The sequence below is a fragment of the Chelon labrosus genome, assembly GCF_963514085.1.
Source record: "Chelon labrosus genome assembly, chromosome: 18".
Classification (NCBI taxonomy): Eukaryota; Metazoa; Chordata; class Actinopteri; order Mugiliformes; family Mugilidae; genus Chelon; species Chelon labrosus.
Genome location: NC_140351.1, coordinates 18199327 through 18222560, shown reverse-complemented (window position 1 = coordinate 18222560; position 23234 = coordinate 18199327). Strand labels below are relative to the sequence as shown.

The window sequence follows — 23234 nt, the reverse complement described above, 5'->3', positions numbered from 1 at the left end:
GATGTGTTTCTATGGACTCTAATCCCGATTCAATCTCGCTTCCTCCGTAAAGGACAAAGAATAAAAGAAAAGGGGTACATTTTGTCTTCAGTCTGTTTAATACCTTGTATTATCAGTTGAATATCACAGGGTGTTACGACTGGAACGCATTTACGGGAAGAGAGGCTGATCTCCCCTGGTTTGGATTGAATTCATCAAGAGCTCGCAGGTGGAATTTTTTTGATTTATAAAGAGCACAAGTAATGAAATGAGAAACTTTTAAAAAAAAAAAAATTAATACTCAACTTTAAGTTTTGTAACAATAATTTGTTTTTAGAGAAAACCCCTGTAGCAAAACATTTGAAAATTGGTTCATTTTTATTTATTTTTCTCATTATAGATATATGTCAAAAAATTCAAAACACAAACAAAGCCAGCGGAGACCCAATTACAGATTGCGGTTTTTAGGCGCGGGCCAATTATTTTCAGACAAGAACACCCAAACAAGCCAAGGAGCGATTTAAAAAATAAAAATATTTAAAAACTGATTTGCTGAAATGGCTGCTTTTAAACAATCACTCCACTCACCATTAGGTAGCAACATGCAGCCGTTTATCTGCTTGGCGGCGGCGGCGGCCTGTTTTGTGTGAAGCGCTGACAGATGGATGCTGGCGTCGCATAAGTTTGGGAACAACCTTTAGTTAGAAGTTGAGCTCTTTTTAAGGAATCATCAACACTTGTCCATTAGACACAAGCCACTGCTGTGCGTTGCATCGTGGCAAATAGCTGAGCAGGGATGCAGGGCAGGGGGCTGTCATACAATAAAATAAATACATTTAAAAAAAAAAAAAAAAGTGGTTGCAGACAAGTCATGTGACAAATGTAAAAACTACTGAGAGTAAACACAGAGGACTGAAACCATAATTTTACATGAATGTATGACATATAATAGAAGCATTAAGAAATTCTCTGGTTGTGTAGTCTTGCTGTGGGTGGTGTGAGTGCATGCAAAAAATGCAGCTTCCACATTTGCTTTGCAAAAGCTGATGACAGGTTCCCACCAGTTCAGCAGCATTATTTGTGCAATGTTGTTGTGATGGTGCCTCTTCCTCTCTGCACCCGAAACTTTCGTCCAGATCCATCCAGCGTCATTCCTATCATTTTGCTCTTTTGCCAAGTTTTAAACGGCTTTTTTTAAAAAAAAAAAAAAAAAAAAAAGCTTTGCTGTTTTTTTCTTGTTTTTTTTTTTTTTCTAGAACTTGATCCTAAGGAGGGACTTGACCTTTTGCGAGTGCTAACATTTGATTTGCCCTTTCGCTGGAGTGGTGTTGCCACAGCTCGGCAAAGTAGAACTGCATATAGTGTTGGAGCAGTGCAGGTAGCCATGACAATAGATAAAAAGCACCTTTAGCTGAGTTTGAGTTATGTTACTTTTTTGTAGCAAATAAATCGACATTCACAAGGATTTATTATAGACATGGTGACACATTTTGTGATAAAAGTCTTTATTACAGCAAAAGCACCTTCCACTCTAACAATGAAGTATTTCCACGTATGTCAAATACTATGCAATGTCCTTACCTTTACCCAAACCGGATCCTAAGCTAGAAAAATGCATTTTAGTTTGTGGAACACCTTAGCATAAAAAAAATAAAAAGAATCTAAAAAATCCTTGTATTTACCAATAAACCTTTTTGTTTTTTTTTCCCCAGAAAGTGGCCGTGTGAGGTTTTTGGCCACGGTTGCGGTATAATTTCCGTTGCAGGTGGAAACACCAATTAGTGATTAATAGGAGGGGGTGGGAAAATAATAAACAGCAAACACCTGGACCGAGCAAATTTGGGCCAATCATTATCAATCAAAGCATGAGTGAGCAACGGGCAATTGGAATTAATGCGGTGTGCACGCCTCATAATGCTGCAAACGTGTAGCATTTTATTTTGAAATTATTATTGGCGGACAAGTTGAATTATCACAGTTGCAACTGTCAAACGGTTGGTCACTCAGCAAGAATAGATGGATTTCCTGCCTGCCAACAGGTTCACATAAAATAATGGAAACCGTGTCCAAGCCTCTGTGCTGTAAAAGAGAATCATGTATGTTTTTCAGATCCTTTATTTCCAGCGTCATCAAACTTCCTCCTCATGTTTGTTTCTACTTTACCCCTCGTGTTGATCCATTCCTGGAAGTTGAATTGGCTCTATTATGTCCCAATGTCTCACTTTTCAGTACATTAAACTCATGTCCTGGCCTAAAAAATTATTTCACAACCCCTGGTTTTATTTAATATCGTCAAAGAGCCGCTTTCTCACCATGTCTTCACGTTCCCTGTCAAAGGAGGACAGAGGTCACCGCAGCTTCTGGAAGCAGTGTTACACCGCCACATCGTAGATTTTCGTCCATTCTCACCTGAAGCGCGTCGTATCACTCGCTTAGCTGTGACATCGAGGAATATCGTGGTCAAAGACATAAAGTCAAACCATGAGATACTTACAGCAGTGCGGCAGCCAGCTGCTGCGCACAGGTCGGACCATGTGCTGTGCATCAGGGAATGGTGGGGAAGCAGTTGGTACATCTCACTTAGCTGTCCATTACTTAGCATCTTTTATTATGTGAAACATAGCCGTCCATTTCCACAGTCTTGCAGTTTCTAAATCAAATTTTCCTTCAGGCAAAATATCTTTGTCTTTATATGTTTCAATAATCTCTAAGATTCTTTTCTCACAGTTAATGCAAACCTCTACATCTGTCTTCTGACAGCAACATATCACCAATATCCTCCACAAATTCAACACTTGGTGCACAGTCATACAAACACTCCAGCACAGACGGACACACAGACACATTCAGCTTCCAGGCCTTTCTTGGCTCCCATCACCAGCAGAGTTGCATTTCCACCTGCTGATGCAGCTGGTGAAAAAATATTCAATGCCAAGAGCTCTGTTATGATGATACCTTGCATACCACGCTTAGTTTGCCAGATTTTACTTTTAATCACCCTCTTTCTGCGATGCTTGTATAATTATAAATGAACGCACGGCACAGAGGTGGAGTATGATTGAAACGTTGCATGAATCAGTACCTTCAAACAGGATGCTGATTTGTTGTTAGAAGGCATTGTGGTGGTGATACATTTTGCACACTGGCTGCAAGACGTCAGAATTACAAGTATCTGTTATGGTCTGTGACGATGTGCAATGAGAATCTCTGCTCGCGTCCTAAATGAGTTGTAACATTTCACTACATGGATTTGGGTTTTGTCTTCATGACACTAGAACACGTTTATTCCGAACAGGCTTGATGTCACGAACGCTTGCATAATAATGAATGGAAAATGTCTACAGATGCACACACTCTCACGACAAACACACAAACAGACACAGAGTGCACTAATGATGGATGTACTTCCATTATCAGACCGAACAACAGTGCTCCACAACAATTACAGAGCACCAGGGGAAAGAGAAAAAAAAAAAAAAGGAAAAAACAGCAACAAGAAAATTCTGCATGCACAAGCCAACTAACCAGGGAAATTCCAGCTTGTTTCATTGCACATTTTTTTCTGGAATGATTTACTGACAACAAAGAAAAAACTAAGGAATCCGTTTTTGTTTAAAATATCTGCACTCAAAAGACCAGGCAAGCCAAACAACTTATATTTATTGCCCCTTGTCTATGAAAAATATTTGAAGGGATTGGGCAGGAGCCCAGGAAAACGACGACGATGAATATCAGGCAGAGACGGAGTGATTGTGCAAAGGCTAGTGAGATTGTCAGATTTGTTGGAATGCCGTTAATGTGTACAAATCCTGCTTGATGTGTAAATTTTCAACCACTGGACTGGTTTCAGCTCTGGGTGGGATTTAGATGTTTTTTTTTTGTTTTTTGGTGTGGAATTATGACCGCTATTTGAGTCACCAGCTGCTCTTGCTTGAGACATGTCTCCCCCATTGTGCACAGATTAGACAAAAAAAAAAAAAAAAAAGTCATGCAACAACACAGAAGTGCAAAAAAGTTTAGAAAACATGTTGCTGTAGTTGTGATCAGACTCTGATTGCAGACATTAATGTTTTTGTTTAATATGTTGAGAACCAAAAACCTTAATGGAGATGTCCAAACTGCATTTGAATTCACAGTAACACATGCCATGCATGCACAACAATAGTAAATATGGTTAATATGGACACATGGTGAAAGTCTGAAGAATACAAAATAGCATGCAACAGGATGAAACCCAAACACCCGTTCATATCAGGCTTAATGTTGCAAAGACATGTTCCAGCCTCCAGGCCACGGTATGATGCGCTTTGACAAGAACAATGTGACGTTCAGTAGGAATCTATCAGTGATTATCTTTGGCTGGTCATCCTCATTGTGGAATACGGAGTCATTATCAGACTCATCAGATAAGCAGATGTCGACAAGCTGCTCTGTAAGTGAGAAGACCTCTCCATTGAGCAGCGCGTTAATGCGCCATATGTGAAAGGGTTTTTTTTTTTGTGGTACCACATAAAATCAAAGTATGGGTTGATTTTACTCATTAAAAATGATCACTGGCACGAAGCAAATGCAGATAAACAAATGCCAGGGTTACATAAAGTGGAGTTACATGTTGTTTAGGACATTTTTAATTAGGAGGAACATATGGTCCATACATTTGGAATGAAAAAAAAAAAAAAATGCATTGGCCCTTTAAGTGATTTTGGTTGAAAAGGGTTAAAGCAAGATTTGGGAACCGGAAGTTCACTGGTTCCATTTCCTGAATTTAAAAGCCACCACGGACTTGGCTCTCTTGAGCACCACCCAGAACTACACAGTGACAATTATAGTTTATAGTTTACCTTTTAACAGATTAAATATCAATCGGAAATGGACTGATTATTTTTTTTTCTTCGTCTTTCCGGGAGGCTGTAGAGGTGTGCAGCAGTCTCACCCTGCCGCAAAGCGCTAATTGGAGTGGCCTCATTTAGCAACACGTCAAAGGGGGACGCGACAACACCGTGTCAGCGCCTCCACAAATCTCCTGCACGGTCTAAACTTAATAGCGTGTCAGACATCACAACTGATGCAATGGGGGTCACCGTGAGCCTATGTTTCACTATAACGAACCCCTTCCTCCAACCCCGGCGCTGGGACTTGGTGGTGGCAAAGCGGAGATTAATGTCCCAATCAGTGATGTGGTTAAATAAAAAGAGCTGTGAACCCTGCGTGCTCCACCAGTCTGGATTATCATAAGGCCTCCAAACAGGGAGGGAAAAATAGAGAGGCATATAAACACTAAAAAGATTTTTTCTTTTGTCTATCTCTTCACTACAATTTGACATTTCTAGAGATTCCTGAGACAAAACGACACATTGCTCCAGTGCAGCTCTCAGCTCAGAGCACACGTTAGCTGTTAAAAAAATAAAAATAAAAATAACAATAAGTTATAAATCAACATAAATGAAACTGATGAGAGTTTGATGTAAATTTAATTGAAACAGGACTCTGTTTATGTTAATGTAAATGAATTAAATAATTAAATGCATCAATGTATTTTGCTTTTGTCGTAAAAATAAATTAAAGTGACATTTCATAGTAAAATAAAACACACAACAAAATAAAAGCCCAACTCTTAATAAACGTGAATGCTGGGATTTGTTTTCTGTAAAATCTGATGCAAACTTCAAACTTGGATGTTCACTGTGGGATGGATTGCTCCATTACCCAGACTCTGGCAATGAACTCGTTTTATGGCTGCAAATAAGACAGGCTTTTTTATTTTTTTTATTTTTTTTATTTTTTGGAGGCGTTTTGAAACGTCTGCGTGCCAATAAACTAAAGTGGCCTTGACTTGAATTTGACCTTTGTGTATTAGGACTCTTAAACTCAGCAGATGGAGACTATGGAATACTCTTTTTTTTTTTTTTTTTTTTTTTTTTTTACCCCCAAGTTGTTTCGTGACTTGCAACTTTGGGACGCAGCCTCTTCCAGTTTTTAAACCCTGATGCAATTAAAAATGCGTATCACATGTCCAATATTCTCTGTCGGGAACAGTATGGTTAAACCCAACTGCAAATGTTTAACTTATCGATTTAGTTCTCATAGAGTGACGGCAGCTGGGCATGCAGATCAGAGCGCTGGCAAAAGCGTTGGCTGCATGCTCCAGGAGTTACAGCTTTTCTCGTGTGCTCTACATGTCAGTGGCTGCAGGTTCTGAGTCGCCAGGTTTATCTGCGCATATGAAGTCTTTACAAGCAGGACACACAAATTCAGCTCGCCTCTCTCAACGGAAAGCTAAACCTTTGTCGTGGATGAAAGCTGTCATCCACGCACTGCTTCTTTAATGTTTGCGTTAAAACAGACAAGTCTGACTTGCACGTGCGTAAAATAAAAAGCAAAAAATAAATAAAAATAAGCCGAACCGCCATTCTGTGTGATGTTTGATGCGCAGATAAGCTGCGGAGTGTCTACCTTGGTAACACAAACGTCAGGCTCGCTTTACTGGCCACAAGTGCTGGTAATAAATATTCATGATGCTGGCGCCTGCGCTTTCTCGATATCTGGGTGTTTGTCATTTCCAGGCTCGAGCGTAAATACATTTTAAAGTGGATGTTGTGTTATATTTTTTTCCCCTTCCTATTTGATCTGGAGTCAGCTCCATGGCCTGATAGGAGACGCGCCGCAGCCTGTCGTCGACTCTTCTTTTACTAGCGTTTCATTTTCGACGCCGTGTGTAGGTTCGGTGTAAAGTAATACGACTGAAGCATGAAATAAGAATTAAGCAGCATAGTTAAGGTCCATGCTTTGCATTCAGTCTTACTGGCGCGCAAGGAGGCTGCGTCTGGATACCTTTTTTTTTTTTTTTTTTGCTTAAAAGGTTGCAGCTTCTTTCTTTATTGAGCCCAAGTCTGCAGCAATAAAGAATCCAAACATATATTTTTGTCAATTTAAATAATGAATAAACTGTTTTCTGTTAGCTCCAATCTCTACACGTGTGAGTTTGGCACAAATAAAAACGCTCGTGTGGAATAACCCGCCACATTGGCCACTTTTACACATCCACTGAACAATTTATATGTCCAGTTACATATGAATATTTGTTTTTTTTATATTTATACATATATATAAAGCTGCAAAATGACTTTCCCTCGATTCACGCGGCGTGGAGTGCCTGTTTTCTGCAGCATCTGTGAAGCATCTGCACTGGAACCAGATAGATAGTGTTAAATAGAGTCGAAAAAGTCATTTTATCACCATCCTTCATTTATCTCCAAATGTAATAGTCCGTGAAAAGAAAATATGAATACATTTCAATACATTTCAGCAAATCATCTAAGATGGAGTCGCTTTTATTTATTTATTTTTGTGCTGATACAAACAGCAGACGCTCACGCCTCTTGTCGTGCAGTGCTGTGTGTATGTGTGTGCAGTGTTGTTGTGTTTTTTTTTTTTTTAAGGTTAAAATTGCTACGTGGTTCTGTTCGGGTGTGTGCAGCAGTTTTTGACAGAGCTCCAGACTGACAGATCGTGGCTCCGTGCACACTGGCAGTGTTAACCATGATCAGTGGCGGCTGCTGATGTGATCTCTGCCTAATGGGGCGGTCAAGCAAGCTGCAGCCAGGAACAATGAGGGGGCCACACTGACTAGCTAACTCCCCCAGCTCGCCCCTGAATCTATACGAAATCCACACAAACGCAGGGGTAAAAGAAAAAAAAAAAAAAACTAAATTAGATTTTGAAAATTAGATCCTGAGCAATTAAGTAACTCGAAAATATCCGGGTTTACATCGACGAACAACCGGCGTGATTAATCGATTTAATTTGCACATTACTGGAGGGCAAAGTGTTGGATGTTAATTTTGGATAAACAGAAGATGCAAAAGGGGGGTGGGGGGGGTGGGAGGGGGGCGAGTTTGCTTATTATCAGGAAAGTTGTGACAGTACTTTGAAACATGGTAGCTTTAGATGAGCTGTTGCTTCACACACACACACACACACCCTCTCACACACACACACACACACATTTGCAAAACATGCACACTCAGTTAAAGAGTTAAAATTATTTGTGCAACTAAACATTGGATAATTCCTATTAAGAGCCTGCTTTGGTCCAATTTTCCTATATTCGATGCACCCATTTGCAGTTCCATACCACACTCACGTTGAGATCAAAACACTGATGAAACCTCGTTGCATTATTATTATTTTTTTTTTGAATCCTTTAATATAGTACGAAATGTATCCAAACATTTTTTTTTTTTTTTTTTTGTAAACTAAATTTTACATACGAGCGCATTTCTCCATAAATACCGATCATTTCTAAACATGTTACCGGTCCTTTACATGCGGATAAATATGGAAAATTGAGCTACTTCTTACATGTAATAATACTTCCTTTCAGACAAAGTAATTGACAGAGATTTTTTTTTATATTTATCACGTACATAAACAGATTGACACGGAATTTCAGGCTTCCACTACACGATTTATCGACATGACATTAAATAACAACAATGATTACTGTGCTACTCAAACTGGACCTTGGACGAAAATGTTGCACTGAATAGGCTACAAAAAGCACATTAATACTAAGAGTCGGTTAGGTCGACGTGTAGACTGTAGTAATACTGAATAATTCACATTTGGTACACAACTATAACATTCTTTTCAATGAAGTCTATTCATCGCGATATTCTTAAAACCATTTCATTTTTCCATATATCTAGGGACCACATTTTTCACAAATTCCCTTAAACTGTGATATTTACAAAATAAAATATTACATTTTTTCCCCCAAAACTTGGTGAAATCCTTATGTACAAAAAAGAAAATTCAGGCCTCTACCCGGAGATAGCATGCTTTTTGAGATCTCGTTTTTTTCCCTCAGTCTCTCAGTAAAAAATAAAGGAATATTGAGGGGGAAAGTTTAACTTGGTGGCTGTCCTCGCCTCCTTTTTGTCCATGCATTCACTGACATTAAGACAGCCTTTAATTGATCGTTAGGGGTGGGGGTGGGGGGCTCTCCCGTGTTTTCTCAGTCCACGTTTCACTGGCTGATTTTTATAAAGTCTTTGATTCCAAGCAGCTTTAAAAAAGAAAAAAAAAAAAAATCTGCAGTCTCTTTTTTTCCCCCACTTTTTTTGTGTTCAAAAATATTTACACGTACCATTCATTGAAATTTGACGACAGCGCGCTGTGGCTGGTTGTGTGGTGTACTGCTGAGGCTGCTGGTGATATGGAGCTGCTGCTCTGGTTCTCTGTGGACGGTGATACTATGGTGGGAGGCGTGGAGGACTCGTACCCTGAACTGGCCGCTGGAGATGGCTGCGGTCCCGGATTGGTGGATTCGTGGACCTGTAATAATGACAAAAAAGAGATATAAGTTTCTTAAAAAAAAAAAATAATCCACCCTGCACACACTGTGTTTGTCTTCGTTTTGTTTTGTTTCAAGCACAAGACACAATTAAAAAGCCTAATCTGACTGCTTTGGACATCTGCAGAAAAACAAAGCAAACCCAAAACATAATTATTCTCATTAAGATCTTAATCTGATTTGTCGCTTGAAAAAAAGGAAGAAAGAAAGTGTCAAGGCAAATTAACTTCTCTGTTTATGCAGGAAAAAAACAACACATTTTTTTAATTAAAAAAAAAAAAAAATCACACGATATAAACACTCATTTTACGACCTAAATCAACAAAAGCACAATTTATCCTTAAGTCTAAATTTCCTGATTTTGTAGCCAAGTAAACAACGAAGGATGACATAATAATAATAATAAAACAATAATGATTTAAATCCGGGTGTTTTACCTTCATGTGTTTTCGGAGGGAGCTGGGATGTGTGTATGACTTGTCGCACATTTTGCACAGATAGGGCTTGTCCGACGTGTGGACGTGCATGTGTTTCTTGCGGTCACTGCTGTTTGCAAATCGCCTGTCGCAGCCTTCAAACTCACACTTAAAAGGCTTCTCACCTAAACGCAGCAAAGGGAGACAAAAGTGCAACGCTTAACACTTGACAGATTTTCAAAATTCACAGTGTGCATAATTTTCTTTAAAAAAAAAAACAGTAACATGAAGAATATTTTTCCTTTCGTTTTTTTTCCTGCTTTTTCTTGGGCTGTGAACATATTTGACTTAAACCATGTAGAATTAAATCACATAATTAAATTCAATCAACTGTCACACGGAATAATTTTCATCTAAAATATCAAGACGTAAAAAAAATCTTATGAGATCTTTTCTGTCAGCACTGACGCCATTGGAGAGACTGCAGCTGCCTAATAAATAATAACCCGGAGCGCATGCATATTTCGGATAGGACACTGTCAGCACTGGTGAGGCAGTGTAAAGCGGTAAATCTGTGCGGATCTTACCGGTGTGAGTCCTTTTGTGAATTTTTAGATTTTCCGATCGGGCAAATACTTTGCCACAGCCGGGGAACGGGCACGGAAAGGGCTTTTCTCCGGTGTGTACTCTGATATGATTTACAAGTTTGTATTTGGCTTTGAACGGCTTCCCTTCTCTGGAGCAGTCCTCCCAGAAGCAAATGTGGTTGGTCTGCTCTGGTCCCCCCACATGCTCCACCGTCAGATGGGTCACCAGCTCGTGCATCGTGCTAAAAGTTTTGTTGCACGACTTTTTGGGATTCGTCAGCTGCTCCGGCTCGATCCACTTGCAGATGAGCTCTTGCTTGATCGGCTGCCTCATGTATCGAAAGAAGGCCCCTGCTCCGTGGTGTGCGGCCATATTCATGTTCATGGGGCCATAGCCGTGCAGCTGGGTCGAAGCGTAGTGGTCGGACCTCGGGCTTGTAACGTGGCCATACTGGTCGGCGCGTCCGTACATGTCCCCCGAGAAGCCCAGCCGCATCTGGCTGTTGACCACGTTGGAAGACGCGTGGCTCGCCGCTTGCTCGTGGAGCCCTGGGAAGAGCAGGTGCCCCGCTGCATCTGAGTGTCCATGTGGCCCTGCGAAACTTCCGGAGGCGAACAAACTGTGCTGCGCCCCGGTGGCATCCCCGAAACCCCGATTTCTGAAGAGAAAGTCCCTGGTGGAGTTGAAAGCCGCCGTGGAGTAAGAGCCAACGTGGGTCGGGTGGTGATGGTGTCCCAGGGCTGCTGCTGCGTAGCCGGGCGCCTGGGAGGAAAACGCCGTCTGTCCGGAGCCAATATCGTGGGAGCTGTGGTTTATTTTGAAGGCGCCCATCCCATCCGCGAACGGATTTATCCCCAACGCCACTTCTCTCTCTGTGACTTCGCCTGTTGAGTGATGCCGAGAGGAGCCGAAAGTAGTGACTCCTATGGTGGGATACTGCGGTCCTGCGTCCAAGAGCATCTTCAGTCTAGACTCGCCGAGACGACTGAGAGCAGAAATCAAAAAACCACGCACAGATATTCTTCCTCCCCCTCTCTGTATCTGTTGGACCGCACCGGACTGGACAAACTCTCGAATCCACCGATTTTCTGTTTACTTTCTAAGACGCGAGGAATTCCCCTATAGCGCTCATCCGATGCACACGCAAAATCATGTATACATGCAATATTGTCTTTTGCGGTTTATCTTCCTGTGGCGCAACTTTCACCTCCTCAGTCAGGCGGTGAGCTCTAGACTGATAGTCGCAATCATTCCTGCAGATAAATGAATTGAAAAGACAACACAGTCCAGCCCTGATGAATGGGAGAGGAGGGGGGCGGTCACGTGGCCCCGGAGCTGCCCGTCGATTGGCGGAGACCCTTTCCCCCCAATAACATCCACTCACCAAATAACAATCCACGGTGCAGGGCCCACACTTCTATTGGCCTCTTTGCATCATCAATCCCAGATATTGTGAGATTGCTGACTGTGAATTTGGTTAAAAGGCTGAATAACAGCAAAACAGAAGTTGTGGAACAGAAAACAACAATTGGCCTGGTGGGAAGCGGAGAGTCGAGGAACGTGTTGCTGCCACATAGTGCAGAGAGTTCATAAGCCAAATGTGTCAGATTGTCTTTGTTAACCTGGGGCTATTAGATTACCAAGCACGCCCCTTTGTTGTGTAATTGGATGGATGGATGCATGTATGATATATGGATAGATGGATAAATAGATAGGTGGATTCGATCTCTTTTTGTCTACATTCTATAAAATATCAATCATATGACAGTGATCTCATTCCTTACACGTGACTGGCAGCAGTGAGGGCACTAAACCAACCATCCAGCATCCTAACGTGGACCCTCATTGTATCAGGCACAGGTATGGAGGGACAAGTTTAACCTCAAAACCCCATGGGAAGCCCCGAGGTTTGATAGAGAGTCTATCCACTGTCATCACTCGTAAAAGGCCTGTTATTATCAACTTATCCCTCTCACTTCAACACACACACAGTGTTTTGTCGCGTGCCTCCTGTGCACACTGTGTTTTCCAGCTCACTCTCACTTGAACGCAGTGTTTCTGCGTCCACTGGAGCTCACACCATAGGAACATCTGCGCTTTAGATTTCCACATCATGCTCACCAGCACGTTCATAGGGGTTACCTTGAATAGTTTAGGCCAGTGTTTAACTTGGATCCACTGCTAGGCCTAATGTATCCATCACGGTTTGGCCGTGCTTGTGCAGCTAACTCGTTTTTTGTTTTTTTTTCATCCTGCAGGCCGGTGATGCATAGCCCGTGTGTAAAACGTTGTGGGTTGTCGAAGTTATCAAGTGGGATTTGCGGCGCTCTCTGCAGGAACCTCCGGCTGCTAGAGTTCAAAGCCACATGCACAGACGTGCCATGCGAACCATTAAAATATCTTCTTGGCTACTAGGCTAGTTTCTAAGAGCGTTCTCCAAGTCAGTCATAGGAGACCAAGGAAAGGGATGAAGTTTTGTTGTTCTCAACTTTACAAGTAGACCTACAACTTGATCCGACTTTTTAGGTGCACCACAATACTGCTTTACATATTTTGGAGGGATTTTTCAACAGGTGGAAAACGGTAAGAATTGCATATCACTGAAAAATGGGAAAGACAAAAGAGGAGGTTAAATACTAAGACCAAGTGAGTCTAATCTGGTAAGTGTGTGTGTGTCAGGAAAGACGTTGCTGGAATTGTGCAAAACTCTGGAAGCGCCTTTAAAGTTTCTTATGTGCCTCAAAAATGCTGTAATATATTTAATCCTAATGCGTAAAACACACCCTCTTTAAAGGGCCACTGTGCGTTTAGTGTCAGGATCTTAATGTGCAGAATTTAAAAATCTCACTAAGAGGTTGTTAAGGATTTACAGTGAAGGCAGCCATAAGCCAGAGCAGCAAAAGTGGCGTTTTATGAGACCTCGCTGCAATTTTCAGCATTTGTTAAACAACTCCTCTGCTTGCTTGTCTCCAAGAGTGAGTGAGTGAGTGCACAACTTGGACCAGAAATAGCACTTCAAAGTTTTGCGTTACGCCGGTGCTGTGATGCCCCTGAAGGCTACAGCTGTGAGCCTCGTGAACCCCAGGCGCAAAGGCCATTTAATAAACATCTTTTGGATCCGTCATGTTTCCAAATATTGACTCAATTTCTTAACGTGCTCGATATGACGCCGTCAGCAAAGATTTTGACAAGTCAATTCATAGAAATGCCCAAGAGGAATTAAGTTTTGAAGCCTCATTTTATCATACAAAAAAAATGTCCTGAAATATCCTGCAATTGAGCATATTAAATGCTTAATTTAAATTACTGTGTCTGAGAAGGACGCATAGAGTCATCTGAAAACGTTCATATTATGTCCACTTTAGAGGGGTTTTTTTTATAAAGAAAAAAAAAAGAAGTGTGTGAGGGTGGAATACTCACGAGCGACTGTGGCAATAAATTTGGGTTGTAGTTTTACAACTCTGACAAAAAACGCACAAGTCAGACAACGCTTTAAAAGCACTTCATAATTGATATCAGATTGATCACAGCGGCATGTGACTCACTATACGGTCCCTTCACGCAGTACTTTTACTCTTTTGTGTGCAACTACAGACATTTAATTTCACCTCAAACATTTTTTTTTCTAAAAAAACTAGTCCAGATATTTTGAGGCAGAATGCATGACATGACTCATAAGCTTGAAAGTTGACGAATAAAGGTCTAAGTAATGAAAGCACTACAAGGGAAAATATTACAAATATTACAAAGACAGTGGTTGTGATACTCAGGAAAATTCCGAAAATTTCCACCGAACCGTGAGACGGAAAAAAAAGACCATCGCCCGTGTGCAGTAACATGAACGCATTACTCAACATGTTACTAACTTCACATTTATTGAAAACACCTCTGTTTGTCGGCTGGCGGTTTAAAGAGACAAAGTTCATATAAAAAAAATCAATGAGTGGCGCACAATTTATAAAACGATACGGAATTTTGTTATTACCCATAATATATTGCTTTTAAGTATTCAGACAAAATGAGAAAATTATAATTAGAGTGTATCCTGTGTAATATAAGATTGTAGTAACCGATACTTACAGTACACACACGTTTTATTTTGGACTTAAGTCTGCGACGGCACCACCTCCTGTGACCCTCATCTGCTGCCGTCCTGGGTCTAAAGCAAAATTACCCCGGATCATAACAACAGGTCCCGTCCATTACATTTTTTTTCCTCGGGACAATGGCCGCAGCTCTCCCTATTCACACAATACTACACACACGGATCCCACCAGGCAGAGCACGGAGTCAGCACTGTAGTACGCGCTGAAGCGCAGGCGGCTGGATATGTAAATATGGGCATTTATCAAAGCGCATATTAATGGTATGTACTCCGGACTATTTTAAACTCCCACGTGGAGATTTCCTTTGCACCGGGTTTCCTTCGCTGACACGGATCTTTTACGTGCGTAAAGCTGTGCGTAATTTGTGCGTAAAGTTGCAGCTCTCGTACGTTGCACTGCAAAATGAAGATATCACTGCATTATTTATGATCCTTACAACTTTTATAGTGACAATATGCATACGGTTTCGAGGAAGTCTGTTTTGTAATCGCGTGATCAAAGTGGGGAAATTGCTATTTCATAGCCGCGCATCCTTTGTTCGCTGCGACAAAAAGAAAAGCGACTATATATCTGGATCAACTTTTTAGGAGTTTTATTGTACAATAACCTTTGCATAACAACTATTTTTCTCCAGCGTTGCCCGAGGCACTGCGCATGCGCGCTGACGGCTTGCTGTCACTAAGACATTTTTCTTCACGTTGGAAACTGTCACTGGTGACGTCAATCACAGAGCTCTGACCAATTAGAGCGCAGGGTGATTGTTTAGCTCCACGGGCTGCAGCGCCTACCATGAATCTCTATTCAGTATCAAAGCGTCCTGCTGCTGCCTCTCAACCGAATGGGATTCCATGTAGTCTGCAGATAGACTTAACTTTATAAAGTTTTTTTTCTTTATTTTTCATTGCGATTAAAATATATTTGTCATCATCATTATTATTTTGCCTGCTGTCAAGTTATTCTAAAATTAGGAAGTAATGAGCGTGGATGCATTGGGAAGCCCCGTGATGGACCCTACGTTTTCCAAACGGAACACGGCGCTGAGATTAGTTGACTTGGCAGGGGCTCACCACCATCACCATCATCACCACCATACCCCTCAGAGCGTGACAGGCTTCCCGGGGTTCAGCAGCCATCCACACTCAATGGCTCACTCGCACCCTGGGGAGATTACTGCGGAACCCCGCCTGGGGCCGAGTCCATTCGGGCCAGAACACATGGGGCACTCCGCGGCCCTCAAAATCAGCCCAGCCCATCATTATCCCCACCACCATCACCACCACCACCACAATCATCATATGGCAGGCCACAGTGAAGTGGTCTCCAGTCAAACGGGAGCTTTTGGCCCGGTTCAGGCGACATCGGTCCCCTATTCTATGTCTCACACCGCCCAGGCTTTATCCGCAGGTAGGGATTTCCTCATCCGGAGAGATCTGACAGCTCAAGCCATGCCAGTACTGTCTGACCAGACTGCTGGTTCAGCCTCTCACCACGGAATGTTTGTCTCAACAACAGGTAGCTATCCCGGACACTATGGTCATCACCCTGACGCTGGGAACCATACCCTCTTCTCCGGACTCCACCACGAGCAGCCTTCTAGCGGATCACCGGGTGGCCAAGCGTTGAATGGACAAATAAGGTTAGGACTACCTGGAGAAATGTATGTTAGGTCTGATCACTTGAGTCAAGTGGCAAACTCCAGGGCTGATCCGTTCTCCGCCTCGCCTTTGCATGGCTACGGTGGGCTGAATCTAAACATGAATCTGAGCGCTCACCACCACCACCACCACGGAGCCGGTGCTTTTTTCCGCTACATGAGGCAGCCGATAAAGCAAGAGCTTATTTGCAAGTGGCTGGAGCCGGAGCATTCGCCGAAGAAACTTTGCTCCAAAACTTACAGCACCATGCACGAACTCGTAACGCATGTGACCGTGGAGCACGTCGGAGGACCAGAGCAAGCGAACCATATATGTTTTTGGGAAGAGTGTCCGAGGGAAGGCAAACCGTTCAAAGCAAAGTACAAACTTGTAAATCACATTCGAGTGCACACCGGAGAGAAACCGTTTCCATGTCCGTTCCCTGGTTGTGGGAAAGTGTTTGCAAGATCCGAGAATCTCAAGATTCACAAAAGGACGCACACAGGTCAGTAAGCTTTATATGCATAACTGTAGAAATGTTAAAGATGTACCATAATATATGCAATGAAATTATTAAATTGCATGTTGGAATTCACTATTTGTGCACGTAATTGTAAAGTACGTTTTTTAAACGAGCTTTAATGTGATTTTTACGCATTTGAATATAGTCTTATGACAATAATTAATCAGTGTGTGATGCTGCTGCTGCTGCTAATGCCGTCAGGACGCAACAGCTATAGTGGCCACCTGTTTGTTATGAATTGCATCAGCGCTCGCAAGTTCCACAAAGGTTGGGTTTAGGGATTATGGTACTGCTCACTCATGCGTTTGACGGTTCAACCTCTTGTTTACACCACAGCACAAAGACTGAGGCCCACGTCAGGTCTCGTCCAAGTAGCTTAGAGCATGCCAGACGTGACTGGCTGCAAAGTTGGAAAGGTGCATCTTCGCAATCAGTAACTGATATGATGATGTGGTGATGTTTTTATTTCTGTTATCATAAGCCACTTGTTGATTAGCTAGCCCTTTGCACTCTCCTCTAGTTTAATTAATATTATTATTACTAATAAGAAGAGGTCGGACTTGCTGCATTGTTTGATTTATAGGGGTTCGTTTTATTTTACTACCACGAGCTGGAGCCTTAGCTGCTTCACATTTCCAAAAGGAGAGCATAACATTATGCAATAATGCTTTTGGGAAATCACTGTAGCCAAAGCAACAAGTTGACAAGTGCAGTTGACAGCTTAAACAATTTACAGGTTAGCACAGCTCACTGCGCGTATAATGACTGATGTGTAGCAGCTCCGATTTGACTCTAAAAACATATAATGGTGCAATATGGCTGCTTGCCTCTGTGACCTAGTGACGCGCTGAATCTAGGAGGGCGAAAAAAAAAAAAGAAAAAGAAAGGCCTCGAAATGTCGAGTCAGACTTGTAAATTAATACTACATTCCTTTTTATCGGTGGCTGCGTGGCACTCCCCCTCTGCTCCGTTTCTGCGCCCTATGTATTATTCATATAATTTGCTCACATTACCTAAGTACAAATCTGTTAAATTATTTCTGTGTGTTGACTCCCAAGGGGCCTGGTCTTTGGTATCATGTTTAAAACCTATCCGAAAGTGTGGTTATGACTGGGGCTGCCCCTGGGGTCTGTTCCTCGACTGTTTCTTGTACTACACTAATATCCTTGATTGGCTCTCTCAACCCAACAGCTGAAGGTCAAATTGATATTCAACCCGCAAGTGTAATTAGACAGAGGCAATTACATATTCTCAAAAGCTTTAATCGGAGGAGAAAAATCAGCAGTGGATGATTTCCGTGTAATTTATTCAGATTGTCTTTTTTTTTTTTTTTTTTTTTTGCCTTGTCATAATCAGGTAGACATACTTGTTATTAAGACGCCAAAAAAAAATTGATAATAAAACATTAGAGCCAGACCACAACCGTGTTCAGGATTCAAATAGCAGACGGTTACCAAAGTGTGCGTGAAGCCTGGCTGTGGCAGCACTTCCATTTATCATTATTTTCAGTTGGTTTTAGGCCTGCTACGTCTGTGGTAGGAGCTTGTCTGTTTTGATGCATGCAGACGCCAGGTATAGACCCAAGACAGTAGGGGTTCAGCCCTCCTGTTTACACCAGACTGAGAGTCATGGCGGGTTTGTCCAAGTACTGGCAAACTTTATTGCCCTGCAAGTAGGGGGAGAGTGTGTTTACTGTAAATACACAACAAATATTATCAATTCAATTTGAAAACTTGACAAAAAATAAGTAAGGTTTGACAGCCTAGTGACATATTTTAACCTCGTTAATTTATGTATTTTTGGGGCACATATACTTGGATATTTGTTGCATCCATAAAGGCTGCCCTGGTTTAGTTGTGAGAAACTGGAAGGGCGTGCACAAATGAATGCATATCAAAAGCTATGAGGATGATTATTAAATGTGTCTTTGAACGTGCCACTTCTTTAATTCACGCATTTCTATTTTATCGCCATCACTGTTAACAGGTGAGAAGCCCTTCAAATGTGAATTTGACGGCTGTGACAGACGCTTCGCCAACAGCAGCGACCGGAAAAAGCACTCCCACGTCCACACCAGCGATAAGCCCTACAACTGCAAAGTGAGAGGCTGCGATAAGTCCTACACGCACCCCAGCTCCCTGAGGAAACACATGAAGGTGCACTGCAAGTCCCCTCCGCCCAGTTCAGGCTACGAGTCCTCGACCCCTTCCCTGGTGTCCCCCTCCTCAGACTTGGGCCGGGAGCCAGGGGGCTCCTCGGTGCTGTCGGAGCCGGTGGGAGCCTCCCAGCCCGCGAATTTAAGTGAATGGTACGTGTGCCACAGCTCAGGTGCCAGCGGTGCCCAAACACCACCCAGCGGGCACTCCACACCCGACCCCGCAGACGAGCCACCTTACAGAAACCCAGAGCACAGAGACGCGTTTTAGCCCCAGCTAATCTGAAACCAGGTGCCACGAGTGACACATTTTCAAGAGCTGAGCTATTAAAAATGGTTTGGCTTCGGTGCCGATTGCCTGCGAAGGCCCACTGGTCCCCTCTTTTTGGATGAGCCACCAAACAAGAGCCAAGAGACGCATTTAACCACATTGGAGGGAAAACGAGCTAACCTTAAAGTCGTGCTAGTTTAAAGGCACAATAAAAGAATATATTTTCAAATCTTACTTATTAAAAAAAAAAGAAAAAGAAAAATGTTTGGCTCGGTGCCTGAACGCCGTGACGGCCCACTGGTCCAACTTGTGGAGAGAGTCGTGTAAATCTGTTAGACAACGTGGTGCATTATTGTAGGCTAGGCATGTTGGTGTAAAATGATTTTGTAAATTCGAGTTTTGACTTAAATATGTTTTTATTTATTTTTCAACCTGACATTGAGGGATTTTGTATCATGGAACCAAAGTGCATGTTTCAATTAGAGCTAAAGTGTACATTTGTAAATTTTGTACGTTTCGATGTGTTGATGTTGATGATTTTTTTTTCTTTCCAATTCTTTTTTTTGTAAGGATCTGTCTCAGAGCAGCTTCTTGCTGATTTACTGCAGTTATTTGTACAAACGTTTTATGTTTACAACGTCTCCTCCTTTCCTTTCCTCCCCCATTTGTGCAGAGGGTCAACAAATCAGCTGTTTCATAAGCCTGCAGTATTTGATATACGACCGTGAAATTATAAATGTTTTATCAAAGTGGGCATTTTGTGATTTTTTTTTTTTTTTTTTTGTATCATTGTCGTCAGTATATATTTTTCTTTTTTTTTTCTTTTTGGATATTTCAAATCGAGCGGCACTCAAAACGCGTACCGAATTGCCTTGTACTTTGTGAGTATTTTGAATAAATCTTGTATGAACAAAAGTGAAAACCGTGAGAAGTATTCAGGTGTGTGGAATTCAGTGCAGGATTTGCTATTTTTATTTTTTATTTATTTTATTTTTATTTATTTTTTTTTACTGTTGGTTATTTGACATGTCTTTTTTAAAAATATTTCCATGAAAGAAAATCTGTTGCTTCTTTTCCACGCCGCCTGTAGCTCAGCTCCTGTTCAGGTCCACGAAAAACTCATATTTTACTTCAATGAATTCCCTCCTTTACATTATATTTATAGTATTTTCTAAAGTGTTTCCTGGTTTAAAAAAAAAAAAAATGAAGGGAGGGGGGCTGGTCTGGATTGTGCTCCACTTGTGTTAAATCTTACTCAGCTGAGCTGTGGTTTTGATGCAGACGTGGGCAGAGTTTGATGAAAGGCTACAATATTCTGATCCAGACTTCAAAGAGCACCTCGTACAAAGAGCCATTTTTTTCACGACGGTGAATCCTCATGGTGAATTAAGATTTCTATAGCAATAGCCAAGTCAAACTCAAATGATATGGGGCCAAGTCCGTGGACTCAAAAGCCCGCTCTAAAGAATGTAATATTTGCTTCCCATGGGGTAGGAAACGGTAATCTATGTCCTTTATGCTGCAGACTAGGGCAGCATAAAGAAGAAAAAATATATTCTTTTGCTCCAGCCCTACTTTACGACAATCAAAGGAGAAGCCGCTAAAACGCAGTTGTCCCACACCATAATAGACTCGCAGCGCAAGAGGGTTGAACTGCTCCATGGATAAGTTGAACCAAAAATCATAGAAATATATATATATATTTTAGGCTGCGTACATGAAACACATTAAACCACGAGCTGCCTTTAATGATAACCGCACATTTCAACAATAGATGTGTAAATTAACTGTTCCTGCAGACAGAAGGGGGTTAACTATATAAATTTAAATGAGACATGTATTAAAAAAAAAAAAAAAAAAAAAAGTAGCTCGAAGAGTGAAAACATGAGGCTAACAGAAAGACCGGAGACCTCTGCTGCTCTGGGAAAACTTTTGGCGGAGGGGCTAGGTTTTTGCTCTGGCCTTGACTGAGGCAGAAGTGGGTGGAAACGGACGCAGTTCTCTGATAGAGTTTAGTTAAGTTCGTGACAGTTTGCTCCGTGGAAGAGGCCCAACTCAAAGCAAATGAGGAAGAAAAAAAATCACCGAAGAACCAAGAAGAAGATGATGATGCCTTTTTTTTTTTTTGGCAGCAGCCCTTGTGCGTGCGGGGCGAAAAAAAAAGAAGAAAAGAAGAAAAAAACAACAAGATAGTTGGATCTCAATTGAAAGAGAGGGTCTTTGAAGTGGAAGTTAATATCAGAGGGATTCTTCTAGGTCGTCTGAACGACGTTGATGACACGGAAAGCCTTTTGTCACCGATTTGTTGGGCTCCTTTCTATTGGGCCGTCTAAAGCTTTTAGTTCCAGTCGTCAAAGGGGACAAGAACTAACTGCGTAAAAACGCGTCCCATTCAGCGCTGAAAGTGAAGGATAAGCAACATTTAAAAGCTCGTTTGATTTGGGGAAATAAGCAAGGGGGCGAGTTAAAACACGAGGTGCGTGTGTCCAACTATCAATTTCCTCAAGCAATTTGGAGCATTCCAAAATGCGATCTTTGCTACAGGCGCAGATAAAAGACAAAAAAAAATGCGCTGGATTCATCTGGAAGCCACAAAGAAAAATAAAATCGTGCCCCGGTGCTGCAGGACTGTTCACGTCTGCTCTGCAATAGTTTAGTGACCTTTACTATGCCTAATAATTCAACACAGACTGGGCTGAATAATTTATGACTTTGTCCAAATATAAACATCCTGTCTTCAGTCAGAAATTGAGCGGGTTACATGCGAGTTCGGATCCAAAGACTTAGTGCGTCGAGTGTGAACTGGCCGTAGCAGAGATAACATATGATGTCTGTTTGCTTTTACTGTAAAAGTTAAATTCCCGGCGTGCAGACACGGAATACCAGAGGCAGTTAGAACTGTAAGGGAGGATCTTTAACAACTGGCCCCGTTGGGTTCACTCATCAGGGGCTTCCCACCTTCAGCTGAGTGACAACCTCTGATCTGATATCAGCTTTAGGGTCAAGAATCAAGAACAGGTGTGTGTGTGTGTGTGTGTGTGTGTGTGTGTGTGTGTGTGTGTGTGTGTGTGTGTGTGTGTGTGCGCGTGTGTGCGCGCATGGGAGGAGTGCAAGACAGGGAGAGACGGCGCAAACGTTAGTCCACTCGAGGAGCAGAACAGGAAAATTGGTGGCGACACTGCAGTTCCACGGGAAATACATATTCACATTGATTACAGGAAAAAAAAAATAAAAGAAGTGGGAGGTTTTAAAGTTCCAAAGCGCTACAAAAAAAGAAAAGAAAAAGAAAATGAATCTATTTCATTTTCTTGCGAGGCCCTCTCGCCTCCACGGCTGCATCCTAAGGCTCATTTGAGTGTGAAATATCATTTCTTTGTAAAATAATGGAAGCGGTAATCCTACTTCCGGAAACTGTCCGGCATTATTGAACAAAGCCCCTTTAATAGGGGGATTAGCAGTCTAGGAGTAAAAGGCTCAGTAACCCCCCCACCCCACCTCCCCTCCTTTCCACACCACCCCTCCTTTCCTCCACGCCCACCCCACGCTTCAGCTCCACCATCAGCACCTCCAGCACCAACCAGGTCATAATTATCAGGAATGAAGTGGCCGAAATTGGCATGGAAAATAAAAAGAGAGACAGACAGACAGACAGACAGACAGACAGACAGGTGCAACAATAGACCCAGGAGAAACAGACCGGAAAAGCAGGATAGAGGTGTTATAATACGACATTCTGAAAACACACTGATCTGACCCAAAAAAAAAAGATGGATTTATTACAATCGCTAAATAAATATATTTTAATGTCTTAAACACGTCTTAGAATTGACGCAAAAAAACAACAACTCGAAACATCACTATTTTACAGTTTTATTATTTTTCCCACACTTAAATATTATTATCAGAATAATTCCTCGTAAAGGAGCACTACGCCTTATTTCTCGGACTTTGATGGAGTGTGCGCAAGCAAGGTCAGGACTCACACCCACAAGTTAACTACGACCATAAAGCTTGTCAGGAATATTGAATATTTTTATTCTGATACCAACCAAGGGTTAGGGGATCTACGCCATCACACGGCCGTGATATATAGGCGGCCACGAGCTTCCGTCATAAAGATTTATGGCAGCCTTTAAAGCTAAATTAACTGTATTCCGCGTGTAAAAAAAAAAAAAAGAAAAGGTGAGCAAGCGGAGCTGAGGCAGGT

General features: G+C 41.9%; 2 protein-coding genes across 2 annotated transcripts; one reads left to right on the top strand and one right to left on the bottom strand.

Moving 5' to 3' along the window:
- Nucleotides 1-8885: 8885 nt before the first annotated feature.
- Nucleotides 8886-12621, bottom strand: zic1 (zic family member 1 (odd-paired homolog, Drosophila)). Its single transcript, XM_084565912.1, has 3 exons — nt 10338-12621; nt 9772-9935; nt 8886-9315 (listed from the first exon to the last, which is right to left on the bottom strand). The coding sequence occupies exons 1-3, from the start codon at nt 11296-11298 to the stop codon at nt 9118-9120; spliced, it is 1323 nt and encodes a 440-aa protein (XP_084422038.1). The 5' UTR covers nt 11299-12621; the 3' UTR covers nt 8886-9117.
- Nucleotides 12622-15418: 2797 nt separating this feature from the next.
- Nucleotides 15419-19551, top strand: zic4 (zic family member 4; the record flags this gene model as incomplete). The annotated part of the gene is made up of 3 exons (XM_084565641.1): nt 15419-15848; nt 15957-16583; nt 18588-19551. The coding sequence occupies 3 exons, from the start codon at nt 15419-15421 to the stop codon at nt 19025-19027; spliced, it is 1497 nt and encodes a 498-aa protein (XP_084421767.1). The 3' UTR covers nt 19028-19551.
- Between the last annotated feature and the right edge of the window lie 3683 nt (nt 19552-23234).